At 41.8% G+C, this 18,517-nt stretch overlaps 1 protein-coding gene across 1 annotated transcript in view; it reads left to right on the top strand.

Annotated features, from left to right (window-relative positions):
* Nucleotides 1–2,667: 2,667 nt before the first annotated feature.
* agrn (agrin) overlaps nucleotides 2,668–18,517 on the top strand; it is a gene marked incomplete at both ends in the record, with an annotated part of 229,475 nt that continues 213,625 nt past the window's right edge. The window contains 2 exons of the mRNA XM_083895418.1: nucleotides 2,668–2,871; nucleotides 4,769–5,030. Coding sequence (XP_083751544.1) covers nucleotides 2,668–2,871; nucleotides 4,769–5,030 — 466 coding nt within the window. The remainder of the gene's footprint in view (nucleotides 2,872–4,768; nucleotides 5,031–18,517) is intronic.

Raw genomic sequence — 18,517 nt, 5'->3', positions numbered from 1 at the left:
GCAATCATGTGGCGTGTGTGTGTGTGTGTGTGTGTGTGTGTGTGTGTGTGTGTGTGTGTGTGTGTGTGTGTGTGCGTGTGTTTTAATGGATCTGTGTCTTTTGCCAGAGGGCAACAATTCAAAAAGGTGATGGGGAGGATGGAAATAATCTTTGAGGATGTAATATGATTTCTGCAGGCAGTGAGAGGTGAAGGAGTTGTGGTGATGTTCGGTTCTGCTTTTATTATTATTCTCTGCAGAATGAATTTCCATTAAATGTTCCTACTTGCAAAAATACTAGTTTTTGTTTTTTACAGTTTAGCAAACAGTAACACTTGTTACTTGTTTGCTGCTTGCAGTAATACCAATATACAGCTGCATTAACAATAATTCACAATACTACACTACAATGTTTTTGAATTTGAGGGTACTTTCTGGTTATAAGTAGTCATTAGTACGGCTATTTAATAATAGCTCATTTGGATGTGAAACCAAGTGAAAATGTTCTTTAAAATCACAGAATCAGTTTGTCATTTGTCCTTTCTTTGGAGCAGCCCCAGGCTGTACATCCCACAAATGAGGCCATTTATTAATTAATAGTATTGCTCAGAGGAAAAACTTGTATGGAGTGTTTTTCTCCTTTAACAAAATATGGTCCTCACTTCATTTACTATATACAGCATACAGAGTTAGAAACACTGACAATCTATCCTTTTAATCAAAAAGAAAGTTGTCTATTTGGGTTACCTCAGCTGTCATAGCTGAGGTCTACTTGAGCAAATTTCTGCAAATATCCTCTCTAGCAACTGTGCATAACCAAGCCTGTCATTTTCCCAGGAATAGACTGGTAGTTACAATTACAGCTTTTGAGGAGCGGAAATTTACGTACTGTCTGTTTTTAAATAGGACCTGTAACAAAATAGGCATATGGTAACATTTACCGATTCAAACATGGGAGATTTTATGATATACAGGGAATCTTTAATGGTATATAGCATGTCAGTAGCATCCGCCTATTGAGCGGGAGCATTCCATTTTACATGGATGTTCAATCACATGTGCTGTTGTGCTGGCAGCAGTCACCATTTTACAGCCTGCACTTTCCAAATCGTTGTGCCCACTGCCCAATATACTAAAGGAAATATTGCAGCTGTGAACCAGAGAATACATTGTGTAGCTACTTAATACAATAGCGCTGTTCCCCTGTAAATATTGTCACAGAGAAATTAAAAGAGACTTTTTTTTGACAGTTATGTTAGATTGGATCCAAATGAGCTTCCTATATACAGTATATATACAGTTCAGTTTTTATACTGTCACAAATTCAAGACGCATACATATTTAGAGGGCAGTGAAACAAGCTGTAAACATTGACATGTTACTTCCTGTGTTGCGCAGTTGCAGCCATATCATATAAATCTTATAACCCTATCAGGATTAGAAAACTAAACCTAAGGAGAGCACCTGCATCTAACGACTCAATCCTCACTGCCATGTCGGACTAAAGCCCTTTCACGTGTGGATATCTGGTCAAGTGCATATAGCATCACAAGGCAGTTTGATTTGATTCTGCACACTAAAGTACACAATGATTCTGAAGATAAAAAAATAGATATGGTGTAGAGAGAGTCACAAAGTATTTAATAAATAATATGCCTATACATTGGAATAATCTAGAAAGTAGTTATTTGGTGGTTTTTAAAGACAATTTTAAAGACAATTTAAAGACTATTTTTTGCACACACACCAATTAGTATTATGGAATTTATCCTCTGCATTTAGCCCACCCTTATTACACACCAGCAGTGAACACACACACAAGCCGGGCACATGAGCAGTGGGCAGCACTTATCTGCACCGGGGGAACAATGGAGAATTGGGTGCCTTGCTCAGGAGCACCTCAGCCCTTGGCCTGTTGAACCAGTGCCCTTCTGGTTAGGAGGAGTCCAATTCCTTCACATGTAATATTGGACCCACTTTTTAAAGTTGACAAAACAACAGCAACACAATTACACTGAACAAAAATGTGCATACTATTGTATGATCACGTGGTACGCCTAATATCAATTTGAATAGGTATAAACATTTGTCACTGTCAAAAGACATATGTTGGTAACTGAATCACAACTGGAATAGCTGATGTTAATACCTGTTTGTTTCAGGGTCTGGGGGCTGATGCTGCTGCTGCTACTGATGATGACTGGAGGAAAAGTAGGGACACTGTGTGTCCGACTGGGGGCGTCCTCGGACAGACACTCGACAGACAAACACCACCACATCCACCACCACTACCACCACCCACCTCACACTCACTTGTGGGATCAGCAATTCAGATTGCATGCAAATCCTGCAGCGTGAGTGTGTGAGTGTGTGTGTGAGAGAGGGGACAAGAGAGGGGGAGAGAGACGTGCAGTTGCATTCCTGCAGAGAGCGCTCCCTTCCTCCTCCTCCTCCTTCCTCCTCCTCCTTCCACTCGTCCCTCCTGGTCTCCCAGCCGGCGGCGGCGGCAGAGAGGGATTTTCAACCCGGGTTGCGGATGCAGGGAACAGGGCAGCAGAGTGAAAGAGACACTGGTCGTCTGTAGGGAAGTTGTGGGAAGGTGCAAAAAAGCCTAAATCTATATATACACTCGGAAAGAGTCTGGAGTTTCTCAAGATTTAATTGTAGGAAAGTTTACTTTTTGTGGTAATGGGTTCCCATCGGACAGTCCGGGACGGCCGGACAGCGCTGCTCCTGTTGGCGGGGCTGCTCATGGCTCTGCTGCAGCGCTGCTCCGCTAGTTGCCCGGAGAGAGAGTTGGAGGACAGAGAGGAGGAGGCTAACATCGTCTTGACCGGCACCGTGGACGAAATCATCAACATGGACCCGGTGCACAATACCTACTCCTGCAAGGTAAGTGTTTACAAGTCAACCGTGCGCAAGAGCGCGTTGCTCCAACACCTGCTTCTTCTTACTCGAAAACAAGTTAAACGTGCACTTTTCCATTTAAACGCATCTACTTGCGGGGGGCTATTGTCACCTAGTTAGTATACTCAAAAAGCTTCCACACAATCAGCTTGTCTGAAAAAACATTTTTACAAACTCATTCATCCAGAAGCGTTTGGCAGCGGTTACATGGACACTGAGAGTGAATCCACTCTGCTTTCAGAAATAGATGGATGATGTTTTTTTTATTTCCACTTACCAATTATACAGCTAGGGGAGGGCTAACCGAGCATGTAATCATCCCAAACATGTTGCAGCAGGAAACAGGTCCCTCTCTCTGGACCCTGGCTCTAGTTCTCACTTGACTTGTCGACATAAATGGTGAAAATATGCAACTTTTCATTTGCCAGTGACTGTAAAAGAAATATACAAGTTAAGAGCCCCTTCAGGGCTTAAAGTAGTTTATGTCTTGTGGCTGTAACAGAGATGCACATAGTGTTAAATGAGGTCATAATACTCTCACCAGCCACTTCTTTGGGTATTATTTGTGCGTATTAAAGTGGCTGTTTATGAGGTATTTTGCTGCTATAGCAGATGTGCTGTGTTGGCAGGCTGGGTAACATCACCGTAGCCATACATTGGTTGTAACAAGTGGTTATTTCTATCATCTCGAAACAGTCTGCCAAATCTCTTTTCATCTCCAGTGTCAACAAGTAATTTTTTTTCCCAGAGAACTGCAGCTTACCGCACATTTTCCTCTCTTTTTTGGACTCCGTGAACCATAGAGATTGTGCATGACAATCTCTGTAGTTCCTGTAATACACAGACCAGCAACCATGCTATGATTGAAATCACCAAAATCTCCTTTCTTTACCATTCTATTGCTCAGTTTGAATTTCAAAGGGTCGTCTTGACAATGTCTACATGCCCAAATGCACCGAGCCCCTGCCATATAATTGGCTGATTTAGATATTTGCCTTAATGAGCAGTTGGACAGGTTTATGTAAAATATCTCCACAATGTTCCAAAGAAATATTGAAATCACCAAAAATAATATTCACACAATGTCTCTCAACAGAGAGCACTGACAGGTAATGCAAACAATAAAGATGTTCAGACGTGAATTGCACTGGCGTTAGTCACTAGCATGGCACCAGTACATTATAGACATGAAACTGTAAATTCAGTCTCTGTATATGTCCTTGGAAAAACATGTATCTCCTAAGTTGATGGATAAAACAACAGCACATGGTGGAGAAATAAACATCTGCTGCCCCACAAATTAGAAGCACTTTTAGAAAGTGTCTCCATCCTGCCCTCATTCCATATCTGTTCATTGAGAAACTAACGTTTGCACAATCATGGACTTGTGGTGCGGCACTCTATAATCTTTCAAAATAAACAAGTTGCCCACTGGCTTCCTGTCTCCTGGTGAATGAGTAGATTAAAGGTACACAGCTCTCACAGTGGAAACAGAGAAACAGAAACCACCACCACAAGTGGTGAAATGGGACAAAACGGCTAACTTGGAAGCGGAAGAGGCAACTTGTGACTGTTCACGGTCTCTGCTGCACAACCTGTGATGTACATTGAGGGTTTAGGTTTAGCTCCTGGGATTGACAAAATAGGTGCTTGGATCTATTGAACGACATGTATTGTATTAAAGAATCAATTAAGAATTACTGTCATTACCCACAATGTCACTGGATATTTCTGTTGCATGTGTAAATTACATTTGTGGTTTACTCTGGTTCAGATTTTCAGATACATAAAGCAGGTCTGTGTACACCTACAAATGAAAACATCTTTTCAGTTTTAACACAGTGCCTAGTACAGTATCCTCTGCCATTTTGTTCATTTATAGGTAAGGGTGTGGCGCTACTTGAAAGGCAAGACCAATGTTAATCGTGAAATCCTTCTGGATGGTGGAAACAAGTTGATGATCTGCGGTTTTGGCAACCCGAGTATCTGCGACAACCAGGTGGCCACAGGTGACACTCGTATATTCTTCCTCAACACTGCCCCGGAGTCCATGGGACCAGAACACAAGAACGAACTTATGCTCAACTCAAGTCTGATGAGGATTACCCTGCGCAACCTGGAGGACGTGGAGCACTGTGTAGAAGGTAAGTTACCTGTGTGCATGATTATATTATTGGAAGGCTAAACGTGTATGGAAGTTAATGTGTAAGCTTATCAGGGCTTACATATCCTTATGTGCGTTCTATTTATATGACTAATGCAGTAGTTTGAAGACTCACAGTAGTTAAAAGTTACTTTTAGAGGCAACGATTTCATACACTGGTGGCTGCTGAAATTACATAGCCTCAGGCACACAGCGTCAAAGTTTCCCAGAACCGTATGAGACCAGGACACCTGAGTCATTTTAGGAGCTTTGTTGCCATGGTGAGGCTCCAGATTTTCCCAGCAAAGCCTTGAGGTGGCTGATGAACACCGTCAGGACTGGTTGAGTGGTTAAGCGATGATTTCCAACCTTTGCCTCCCATGCTGGGCCATTTTATTAAGTCATAGTTGAAACTTTTTCACACTTTTTCACACACCATGTAACACAGGTTCCCACACTTTTTATTGTGTTTTTCAACTGACTCGTTTTATCAGTTTAAGAAACAAAAAGGGGAGATGAGAGTGTGTTTGCTTTATCTATTGATTTGCTTACTATTACTTCAGCATGAATTCTCTTGAGTTAATTTTTGATTGTAAAGCAATTTGTCAGGCTCTTATGAGGCAAACCATGCAGCCATGACTAATAAATCTCAGCATCCACCGTGACTGTGAGACTGTACCGGCCTGTGCCCCCATGTCAGCAAGCAGAGAGCTCACTGCTTCTCACTTTTTACTGGTGCTTGACAATGTTGGCAGCTGTTCAAAGTTCGTATCCAACACTTAAAGATTGGCTGGGAGCACCAGGGGAAATTAATTAGAGCACGAATCACCATGCTGTATGCTTTCAGAGGTGCCGGGTCTATATTCTGGGTACATTCCTTGGAATAGTTCTGGGTGGCAGGATGTTCCAATGGATGGCGCTTGTTTGCAGTGTTAAGTTGCATTTGGCACACACATAAAAACTTCTTCTGTTTGTCTGTCCGGGCACGAAACACTGCACTGCTAACCTTTTCATTCAGGCCCCTTTTCTTCTTTTTAGACTCTTCTTGTGGAAAAGGGAGTTTCTTGGCACTGATAAAGTGTCTAGAATTTGCCCTTTTTGTTTCAGGGCTTTGTGTTTGAAGAGGATTTACTTCTCATAACCTGATTTTCTCATATCACCTTACAGTTGAAGGATTAGCCATTAGAAAATGTTTGAAGAAGTCATCGGGGAAAAGTTAGACAGAGCTGTAGCTTAAAGATGTGTGAAAGTGTTGCACATTACCTTATGAAGTCTATGCAGTGTCTTATGCACAATGGACAATTGTCAGGTGTAGATCCCACCACAAAATTGGTATTTGTTGGGGGTGTGGGGGTTGACATTGGCCCTGATTATTAGCTGCCATGCCTCCATCCGGAGGAGAATGAGCTTTAAGGCTTGTTTCCCATGCAGTTTTAATTAAGAGAGTCAAGTCCTATCCCATCCGTTCTATGCAACTACTACCCCCGGCGACTGTGGGATGTCAGTGCAACAGGACAAGACTCTACCTGCCGCAGTTCTCATTGTATCCTCCTCTGCTTTCTCCTCATTCTTGACATTTTCGATAGCTGGGATAGACTCAGGAATGCCTGGCAAAGAGCTAGGTGGGGAGGTACATTGTCTGAGGTAGAAGAAGAAAGACTTTGTGTGAGCTCCTTGCCATTGAGAGTTTTGAGAAGGACCCAGACTTGAAGAAAAATAGATGAGTGATGTTGAATGACGAAAAAAAAAAGAGGATTTTTGTTTTGCATGTAGGAACGTATGCTGTGACAGATTTAGTGTTTGCTGTGGAATATTTCTTAGATTTAGAATTAGATTAGAAGACTGGGGCTTTCTGCACATTTACACTTCAGGCTGTGCAGTGGCACTTCAGGGCCTCTCATGAGGCTGCAAATGAAAGACTGTGGTGCTCACTAGTCCTTGTATGTCATACGCCATATTTATTGTGAAAATGAACGGCCCACTTCCTGTTTACTTATGCCGTATCTCTGCTTATGACTCCCTCACTGGTGTTTCAGGTTAAAAAAATCAAAAACAAATATGTAACTCTTAAACTTAGAATAGAATTTGTGAATTTGACTTCTACATTTAATCTATCCTTTTTACACCCCAGTGATGAACACACAAACTGGTTGCAGGAGCAGTGGACACCACTTATCTGTGGTGCCAATAACGACACTAATTAAGTGGTGCCAATAACAACAAAGACAACCAGTGCAAGAGCAAAAGGGAGATGTGGCTATGATATCATATTTTTCCCATAGTGTAGTATTGATTGCATACATGTAGAGTTGCACGATACCCACGGTACACCGCGGTACCAATTCGTAACAGTGCCTACGGTACTAGATATTCTACGCGACGGTAATACCGTGGATTACGATATACAGATATACCGGTGCCAGTTTCCGCTACATAGCAGCCACGACTACTCTCCTCCCGGCCTCCCGACTTCTCACTGCATGCTACTCCCTTGCAAACAAACCCACATTGCAACTACTGCAACCGAACCACACAGCTGCTGAATGATTGGCTGTTTGCCTGTTACTGGTGACGTCGGGGATATGATAGGCTGCTTCCACACGCTGGGTCCGCCCGTCTGTTAGCTGATTGGCTGTTCGTGTGTTTCTGCCGGCAAGAACGAACTCCATGAAGACGGCTACGCTTCGATCGAAATTCGCTTCAAAACAAACAACAAGCTAAAGTTCTGTCTCGTCCAGACGCGCGCACGGTTTACAGTCACAAACACGAGACAACACACTCACCATGGCAGAAGCACCGGGCTGAGCGGCGAGTCTGCCGCGGCGTCGTTGTCGTCAGTGGCTCCGCTAACTTTGCTTAAAAAAAACAAACTCCAAAAGTCACAGTTGGAACTATTTTGGCTTTAAAGGTGAAGTAAGTAGTTTATAGTGCCATCTAGAGGAGAGGCTGAAATTTAAAACCAAGAACTGCTCCTCTGCTCCCCCTCCCTTCCCTGAGCACTACGGTTTCCTCAGCCGGTCCCCGTCGTCTTTCTCCATGTCAGCAGATGACGTTCGTGAGGCGAGGGAGAGGGCGTTGAAGCAGACGAAGCGGAGAGAGTGGAGGCGGGACTTCCGCTACAAGTAAAGCGACGCTTTATTTGTTCTCTCGCGTTTGTCTATACAGGCTCCCGTAGAAACATGGCGTCGTGGCAATGCAGTAGCGGCCCGTGACCATGTTATTTTACATGACTTTTTGAAACACTATGAAAATGAAACAAAGAATATTATACAGCGACTAGACAATGCAGGAGCACATAATATGTATAAAAAAGTGGATTTTGGGTCATATAAACCCATAAATACTACACAGTGTCCCTTTAAACAAGCCACAGACAGTAAAGAAATAGATGATGCCCGTCCACTGTGCAGGCACTGCCACCAAGCTATAGGAGCCAAAGGAGGGAACACCTCCAGCCTCATAAAACACCTGCAGTGTCGAATACCAGGTTCGTATGCCCTGTATGCCCCTGTTTATTTTCTCATTGGCTAATATCAGGCTATAGGCTCCATGTACAGGCAAAAGAATGAAGAGTTAAAGGATGTCAAAGTATAAAGCACATAGAAAATGCATAAAAAATATAGTTTTCACAGGGAATCCGTTCCTGTTTATAGTGTTTTGTCCTCTATGGTTTATTATGTTGGAGAAGAAGCATTATTGTCAAATAGATATTTTTGTATTCAGGCTCCCAGAACGTCATCTTTCCAGGGCAGAAAAGCGGATGACCTTTCGCACTGAATGTGTTTGTATGGTCCTCCAGCTTTTGCTTGGAAAAATGTAACTGCCGTTGATTTTTCTGTGCTGACAGTTAACACATGCACACGTAAGTTCATGTGTAAGTGTCAGAATCAGTCGCGTAATCTTTCAAAAACCAAATGAAGTTGTGGATTTTTAAAAGTAGATGAAAGGGATAATTCATATCACAACAGGATGCCTTTTTCTCCAGATTTTGTAAATGGGCAAGAGTGCATGTGCAGTGTTTGTTGTCCGTTTTCTTTTTTTCTGCTGTGTACATGATAATAAAGAGAGTAGACGTGTGGGGTGTTTGGGGTTTGGAAGAGAGGAAGCCCTCTTGATGGAGAAGTGTTGAGCATGCAGGGAAGATCTTATCTGCCTTGCTCTGTTTATCAGCTGCATTTGTTTCAGCTCTTGATGACTTGATGCCAGAATCTTTCCCTCAAGGCCTTGATGAAAAACAGCAACAAAGAGCTGTTTCTTCCCTCTATCTTGATCTCCTCCTCTCCTTTCTTTTTTAAAATGTGTCTCTTTTGAGCTGAGCCAGTCAGAAATCAGTGCATCATCATGCAACAGCTGCATCAAGCATATTTTCTTTTCTCTATTTAAATAAGCAATGATGGGCAGCCATTGTGCTTCACGTGTTGGACTATCTGCAATCTTTGAGGGATGTTAATGAGCAGCATTTTTTGCGCAACACACCACCAACTCTTTATGATCTGTGTGTACAGCAGTCCAGAGGTGCACTGGTAATGGGGTTAGTCAGGCTTGCTGAGAACATGATGGGGGTCTTGATTTGCCAGCAGGTGTTCTTGCTTAATGATGGGCGAGCAGACAGTCCTGCGGAATGCTTCTCAGGGTGGGTGGGATGTGGGTTGACTGTTTGAACCCCCCCCCCCGCTCCAAGTGAGACCTGGCCTCGTGGAAAACTCTTGAGATTTTTTTCCCACTGTTTGTGCAAGGAGGAGGCCCGTAATAGACTGGAATACCTAACCTTTGCAAGCTCCTACCTGACTGTCTCCTCCCTCCCCACCTTCTTAGAATTGTGAGAAGAAATGATAGAATGGAGCAAAAAGAAGTAGGGGGAACACAACTTGGGTCAGTTCACACTTGAGTTCACAGCAAAACTCATATGAGCGACGTTGCTGTGGTTCTAAAGATAAGTTCATGTACTATACAACATTCTATACAGAGGCCTTTCTCATTAATTATTTATGTTGTGTTATCTGATTTTTCACCACCGCTTGATTTCTTTTGAGGTTAACGTTATTTATTTAAAAAATTGCCTCACAGTTTAGTGGAGGCAGTTTGAGTTAAAGTCAGTCAACTCTGCTCTAAAACACTATATAGGAATTCCTGTAGCCTACTTTTGTGCCTTATAATTTAGATATCATGCTTTACTACCACCTGTTCATGTTTTAATCTTACCTAGAAATCCTAGAGACTGATGAGATCAGTGTAGTGAAACACGACAACCCTGCAATATATCCGACTTCCCCATATATAAAAGGCCTGTGGGTAATTCCAAAAGGGAGATGGGGATTATTTTTATTGTGCCTCTGGAAAGTGTGTGAAAACTCTGCAGTCACACCCAGGTGACTGAACTATAGCACTGGGGTATTTATCCAGTCCAGTTTTGTCTTCAGGGAGTCATGGGAAGTCAAGAAGACTTACTTTGAAGATTGGACTTTTCCTGGGGACCTTGGATTGGATTAAGGGAAAGTCTAAGAGTTAAGGTTCAATTACTTGGTGTGGAGCTTTTCTACAAATGTGCTCCCTTACTTAATCTCTGTACCCAGTGTGGCTTGTTTCAAAGTATTTATGCAGTGAAGTGAAGAGAAAAGGACAACCAGAAAGGCTTGATGGAACGTTATGATGAAAATAGGTAACAAAGGCTTGAAGGGAGGAACAAGGACCAATGGACCGGTTTGCCTGCTGGCAGAGTCTTCAGAGTTATTGCACTTTTTTAGATTTTAATTAAAAATGCAGGAGCAGAGAACCTGCTTGGCATAGCAATAAAGGACTCCAAAATGAAAAAGTCATGAAAGATGGAAGCGGGCAAAGGAAGACCAGACCACTTAACCATGGTCCGTTCACCTTGACTCGTAACCCAGTGTGAACCAGGAGTGTATCTCTGTTATGCTGGTACAAATCTATGATGGTATTGATAAGATGCCAAGACACCCACATGTAAAGGCATGTCTGTTTCTTCAGATGTTAACATCCCTGGAGTAAGACATGTGGCGCAGCATCAAATTCATAATGTATATTGTGTGAAAATGAAATGTGAAACTATATTTGTCGAAGTTTAAGTATTTAGTGTGACCTGCACTTAAACCTGAACAATACCATGATCCTGGTTCTTGGAGTGGAACTAATTGTTATAAGTAAAACATGTGCTTATCTTACTATTTCATGTCACATTTCAAGTTTATTCAACACATGGTCGAGCATTACATACACATGTTGACATCTCGCTATAAGATCAACTTTCAGTCCCTTCAAACCACCAATCCAAATGCCAGTGATCACAGAATTTGACAGACATAATAAAAATAAAGCTGGTGCTGTCTTGAGACACTTGCACAAGACTGAATTTGTCCATAAATGCAAAAATAAGTATAACAAGAATATAAGCAGTATCATCAAGTACAAGATCATTTTACTTATTCCCTTGATTTGTAAAACTCGCACACTGTCTTTTGGAAAAAAAGTTCCTGTACTTCTTAGCTTACAACCCCAAGGCAAAGACATTTGAAATAATTTAATGCTCCTCATTTGCAAATTCATGCACAACGTAGCCATCGGCAGGAGGATATCTTAAAATGCTTCACACAAGGTCTCCAACAACTCCCCTGCAGTCAGTCAAAGTCAGTCAAAGATACAATTTGCACCAGTATTTATTTCATAGGTGAAATGCGTCTGGTAGCTTGGTGAGTACTTTGATCGCAAATATGTTGTTTTAAGAAGAGGATGCAGAGTTGGCTGCTGTCAAGTCCCAGTTAAGCCTGTCTTTACTTCATCTTCTTTGGAGCAGGAGTGTTGCTGTGGGCGGCTCTGGACAGGGACTTGGGTGTACAGTGACCTGTAAAACCTCCCTCTTCTGTCCCAGACATAAAGGACACAGAGGAGCAGTCTGCATGAGATCAGGGTTCCCTCTGGGAAACTGGATCTGTGACAAAATTCCTGCCCCAAGACTTCATTTCTGAATCAGGGCAGCTGCGGTGGCAAGTGTGACGACTTATTGTCAATATGCCAAAAACACAAGGTTTAGAGGAAAGGCTTCTGGTGTGACACCCGAGGGGTTAGTAGAAGCCCTGATGTGATTTGTATTTAGGTTAGCTCTGTTGTCACTCCAGAGCAGCTCACGTCCATAGGAAACAAGTGAAGAAGAGTATTCTGTTCTGTAGATCTGTAGGACAAATTAAGGTTATATAAGTTTTATTCTGTCACCTACTATATTGAATGTTGGCTTAAACTTCACTGACGGTGCTGGTAAATTGATGTATCATATCATATCATATTCCCTGTTTCCTTTGATTGTTTCAACTCTTTAGGTAAAACTTTGCACCTGGCGATGGAAGTGCAGGCATTTTCTTTCATTCAGCCGCAATTATTATTATTATATAGAGTTAGTTGACAGGTGTTGAACAGTGACTTATACTGACGGTCAGTGTTTCAGTTCATCCCACTGTTGTCAAACTGGTTTGAGCTCAGAGCTCTGTGCAGGGTTGGGAGCATGTGCTTGATGATATCTAACAGCAATACAACGTATTGTCTTAACAAACCAAATTCACTATAGGAAGTATCCTCCACCCTGTACATTGAATCTCATCCTATGTGTGCCTGATTTAACACTATTTGCATTACACTGCTGCACATACAGGAAGTAGTGGAGACTTAACAGTTGGGGGTCTCGTGTTCACAGACATGTCATGGGATTTTCTGGCTTTTGCTGTGCTATTTTGCCTGTGGTTCAACAAATCAGTCTCTGGTACTTCCTATCTCCCTCATCATCCATCTCTCTGTCAATGAGTTGTCACAGTGAAGCAGGGATGAACAACCCCTTCTCCCTGGTGATTTGTCCATCATGTTTCCGTCTGTCTTTGCCATTACATGTTGCATTTTTTCCCAGTTTCACTTGTCATCTTCAGTCATGTCTTTTCCTTTCTGATTGTGTTCTGCATGTGTATCTGTCTGTCATTGTGTTTGTGTGTGTGTGTGTGTGTGTGTGTGGATGTGGATTTGTTTTGGTTAGCTTTCTCTGATGCATCTTTCAGGCATGCAGATCTGATATATGACATGTCATTTTGGGTTTTATGTATGCGCTCTTACATTTACCACATGTGTGATGCTTTACTCTCTTTGTTGCCCCACCTGATTCGCTGTTCCTGGCCTTACTGTTCTGTAATCTCACAGTCATCATGTTCCTCCTCCCAGTGTTCCCATCTTACAGTTCACTAGTTCCACCTGTAATTAGACTGGAATCCCTTGTCCTGTAAAGCTGTCATAGTATTAACAACCAGGTGCAGTTTGTGCAGACCTGTCACCAGCATTCCATATGCCTCCCTCTGCGTCTCTCACTCAACTTGCTTGGGAACTTATGGAAGTGAAATATAACGCATGTTTGTCAAAGGATAATGGTGGTTCATTGGGACTTGTTAAACTCTTCAACAACTTTGATGTTAAATATCCAAATTGTAATAAATCAGATTTTTCTTCAATAGACACATCTGCTTACAATTGTCTGTATTTCAAGGATATCGATCTATGATTGTGGTAAATCAATAAGAGATAGTACTTTAATACTTTCCTTTGTTCTATATGATTATGGAATTTGGGAAATGTGTGCCTTCTGATAAACCACTTCAGATGGCCTGACAGATGAAACCTCTCAGGAATTTTCCCCTCATTTTCTCCCTCTCTGCGCTCGCCCTCCAGGCTGACAGATCTCTCTAACTGGAGGGAGGCGCTTGGCCTGCCCCTGTTGTTTTAGCCAACAATGGCAAGGACGTGATGGCTTTCAGAGGCAAACACAGATATCTGGCTCAGGATTTCTCACTGGCTTGAGTGTGTGTCACACACACACACACACACACACACACACACACACACACACACACACACACACACACACACACACACACACACACACACACACACACACACACACACACACACACACACACACACACACACACACACACACACACACACACACATAAGTAGACACAGACACCACCATCTCTCCATCAGACTGAGAAATAAACATAATGTGGTATGTGTCCCTGTATCCGACCTAGCCCTTTGCATTGTTATTGCTTTCAACCATGCATCCAAAGTCACAGAAATCCGTACTAATCCACTATACAGACAAGAGATGGTGTCACAAAGGGGATTTGGGCTTCTGGAAGTTCTGCATTACTACTTCAACCATTTCTCTATTTATTAACAACAAAAAGCCAGCTGCCATCTTGTAGCAAAAAATGTGACAACAACTTAGAAACAGTGTTGGGTATATATTGCAGTTACTTATTACATATTACTCTACTAAGTAAATGGTATCAAAAGTAATATGTTACAATACTTGTGATATTCAAATTGTCTGTTACAGTAGTATGTACCCTAGTGATAAATAACTGAATCAATTTTATTGAAACAAAGTGCATACTGCAGAAGAAACATGGCAAGCAAAAAAAGAAGAAAAAAAATATGTGCAGTCGGTCGGGGGCTAAAGCAAAGATGGAAATTGAAAGACCTGTGTTGAGGCCCTGCACAGCAGATAGCTGCAAAACATGCAGCTCATGCAGTATCAAACATGCAGTGTCTTCTGCACGTTTGTGCAAGGAAACGCGATAATTATGTTAAACTGAAATGCAATAATAGTTTTTGTATTTACAGTGTATATGTACAAATGAAAATAGTCTATATCACCTAGCAAATAACAAACAATGACCAGTTATTTGTCTGCAGACTTCCCTCGCAAAATTTACACAGGACTGAGGCAGAAAAGGCTTCACTGTTGTTTGTTTCTGTAACTTTCAGACAGTTCCTCCAATCATCATGCAGAAGCACAGTGTCTGCGCCCACCCACCCCCCATCCACTGTGGTGTCGTTTGCTGCATTTGTCCAATCATAGTCTAGCTCCCGGCAGTGAAAATAAAACCCTATTCTGTGTCGATTTGCTGAAGCTGAGCTTCAAGTTGTTTTGATGAGGAGGCCTCTAAGTGAATACAAACATCACATAAGATGAACCGTCATCTGCGATAAACAGCTACTTACCCCATTCTCTGTGCTAGAACTGCCCCACAAAAAAGTGGAGCAGACATGAACAGTGCCATAAGGCAGCTTGCAGCATTTTCCAGCAGAAGTCTAGTGCCTCAGAGACGACTGGCCTAAGGGAACATGTTCTGCCACAGATTTTGAGCTGTTACCACGGGGTATGCCCATGTCAATCTGAAGCCCCTTGTACAACATTACACAGACACTATGTTGATTATATCATACAACCTTGTCAGCCATTTTGAAATATGCCCCAAATCCTCTTGTGACCATTAGAATAACTATAACAACAACTACAAAAATGTATGTGGGAGAGATCATTTTCCCCTCTGTCCCTTTATCACCCGTTTGCCTTATTCTTGTCCAGTCATGGTTCAGGCTGCTGCAGGTCTATTTAGCCCTCAGGCATCCCTTTCCAGCTAAGCAAGGGAAGAGTGAAAGGCAACAGCTCAGCCTGCAGTTAGGCATTACCTGAGGCCAAAGGGAGTGTGGGTTGAAGGGTTGAATCAGGGTCAGACGCACACACCCTCCAAGAAACCCTTGATCCTCGATCCTAGAGTGAGGATCAGGCACAAATCCATGTCCTTCTCCAACTGAGACAACTACATGGCATTATGATGACATTTCTCACCGTTGTTGAATGATAATCACTGTTAAAATAATGAGCTTATGATTATGATATTTGCACATTTTAATGTTTGCATTTGAAACCAGCCAGCCCATGACTATTTTAGCTTCACAAATCTGATGTATTGTAATGATGTGTCGTGTTTGAGCTCTTGTTTCAGAGTACATTCACCGCCCTCCTCTTCCTTTCATTGATGTATTGGTTCTGAAGTGGTGCGTTTGTTGTTCCCACTCAAGCCAAATCTCTTCCTTTGTCCCTGTGAGCTTTTTTGTTTTACATGTCTTTGTGTATGAGAGTCACTTTCGACTATGCTGTTGTGTCCAATGTATGCCTCTTTCTGTCCCTCAGTATGACTCGCTCTTTCTCTGTTCAGTCTGTGCAGATTGAACTTGCTGGTTACGATGCTGGTGGAATCCTGATCAGCTCTAATTTACATCTAGACAATAGCAGGAATTGAAAGGCGATTTCTCTCTTTTTCCCCTCTTCTCCCCTACTTGAACCTCCTTTTCCTACTTTTTGTCTTTTTCTTCCTCTTCAGTGGTGTTGCCAAACGCCCTCAATCCTCCTCCTGCATTGTGTTTTTTTAGAAGATGGGTGTCTGGTTAGACAGGAAATAAAGGGTTGGGAAGGGGGAGCCTCCTCGACAGTAGACTGAACTAAATGCTGTTGGACTTCATCTGTGCTTGTTAGGAGACATCCCTTATGATAATGAACTCCACACTCTTGTCAAAGCACACACACTGGAGTTACACAAGCGTTTGATGTCACGGCCAGTCTCCTGCCTCATCTACTGCCTATAATTTCTTAATGCCACCATGCATATGTGGCATGACACCACACAGCATCATTAATTAACTTAAGCTTTATTTGGCCTGAAAGCTGGTGTTATTCAGACATTGCAGTTCAAACTCTGATTCAAGTTGACAGAATGCACCCTCACAAATTACAGGCTATGCACAAGCACAAACTATCATATTTGATTAAGTGCTGCAAATTAAACCCAACTCGGAATAGTAATTGCAGACAAATTCTATGCAAGTAGTGAACTTAATGAAGACGGCTGTTGAAATGCATGTACACTGGGAAAAACATGTTTATTTAAAGTCATTTTTAACTTAGCATATTTTCAAAATAGCTGGTAGCAATTTTATGAGACATATTTTAATATATTTTATTTCAGTTTTTTTGCAGAACAAATAATATATGCTTATTTTGATTTGTGGACATTTCATATCCCTATCTGGGGCCCACCTGCAATATATCTGCAATATAATAAAATGCTTGGTTTGGTGCGAGAATAAGACTTTTTGGTCCTTCTATTTCAAATTTGCTTTCTGTAGGCATATAGAGCAAGTTATTAAATTTCAGGAAAAAAAGTCAGCAGCTGCTCAATGAATTTTTATATGTTCTCTTTCTTTTACGTCAACATTTCCTTGGAGCTCTAATTTTACGTAGGAAGAGTGGGGATCATGCTGCCATAGAAGTGGGATTGTTGCAATTCAATCAATGCAGTTGTTGAGTGGAATGAGAACTAATTTGATGAAATGGAATTACACTGCAATTAATATTATGTAAAATAATATTTTATTCTCCCATGGTCTCCGTCCCTCAACTGAAAATTAGAAAGGGTGTCCATCAAGTCACTCAGTACGTTTTCTTGCACAGTTATATCACACTGTGGTTGTAGCTCAACTACACCTTTCAAGTGTCTACTGTCTTCGACCCACCACACAAGTAATAGTGGGGAATCAGTTTATTGGCTGAAATGTGTTCACTTCCACTTCGCTAGGTGGCAATATACCCAATTTCAGCTTGCTAGTATTATGCAGTTTCTGGTTTAGCTTGGGGCTAGTTAGCTAGCTAGCATGCCATACCGACTCTACGGTCCAAAAAAAATTTAAAATGTAAAATAAAAAATGTTTTTTATTGCTGTTTTCTTGTTCTTTTGTAGTAATTTTACCATTTTAAATTTATGGTTGTACTCGGACTAACACAATAATTAATTTTTTTCTAATGTTATGTAAACATACTCATTTTGTGCCCAGGAAGCACTTGGCCTGTAGGTTTACAGTTGGTGCAATACCTGTAGTCTGTCATAACCATTGTTTTGGATTTGCTTGCTTTAGCCTGGTCATCTCTACTTTCAAGAAGCTGAAATGAGATCTGCTATGTAAATCACATAGTTGGTCTGAGAAGAATAGCCAGTAGCGATGATGATGATGAGAGTGTAATGCCTCAACACCTCCACTTCCACTCTGGATAACCAATAGATTCTGATGCTGATTAAAAAGCCCTTCTCCCAAGAGTGCCCCTCAATTTCAGCTTTAATAATGGATGCGTGCAGAGTGTGATGATTCTCATGCGTCATCTTGATTTTTGTGTGTGTCAGTGTGTCTTTCCAGTGATGTGTGCACAGTTGTATTGTGTAGATTTGTCTATACATATGAATGAAGGAGAGCACCAAGGCATAGTATGAATCCTCCAGAGAGCAAGCAGATGGCTTTTTAATTTCGCTTCTCTCCACCACTGGATTGCTGAATTGAAATGTGCAGAAACACATTTTATTTCATCCACAGGAAACTTTAAGACGGTTGATGAAAAAACTGTTAATCAGGGTCACTCATTTATTAAAGACAATGGGAGACTAAGCATGTCGGGAACGATTTGGGCTTAATCATTGTGTCTCTCAAGGAAGTGTTGAGCGAGGATAGTGGCGTACACACTCAGGCCACAGATTTGCCTTTTTAGATCAGCGTTGACAAAGGCTTGGAGGCCGGCTTTTGGTGTGGTGCAGAAGACTGGGG

Source organism: Microchirus variegatus, assembly GCF_963457635.1.
Source record: "Microchirus variegatus genome assembly, chromosome: 9".
Taxonomy (NCBI): Eukaryota; Metazoa; Chordata; class Actinopteri; order Pleuronectiformes; family Soleidae; genus Microchirus; species Microchirus variegatus.
This window is presented reverse-complemented; position numbering and strand designations above follow the sequence as displayed.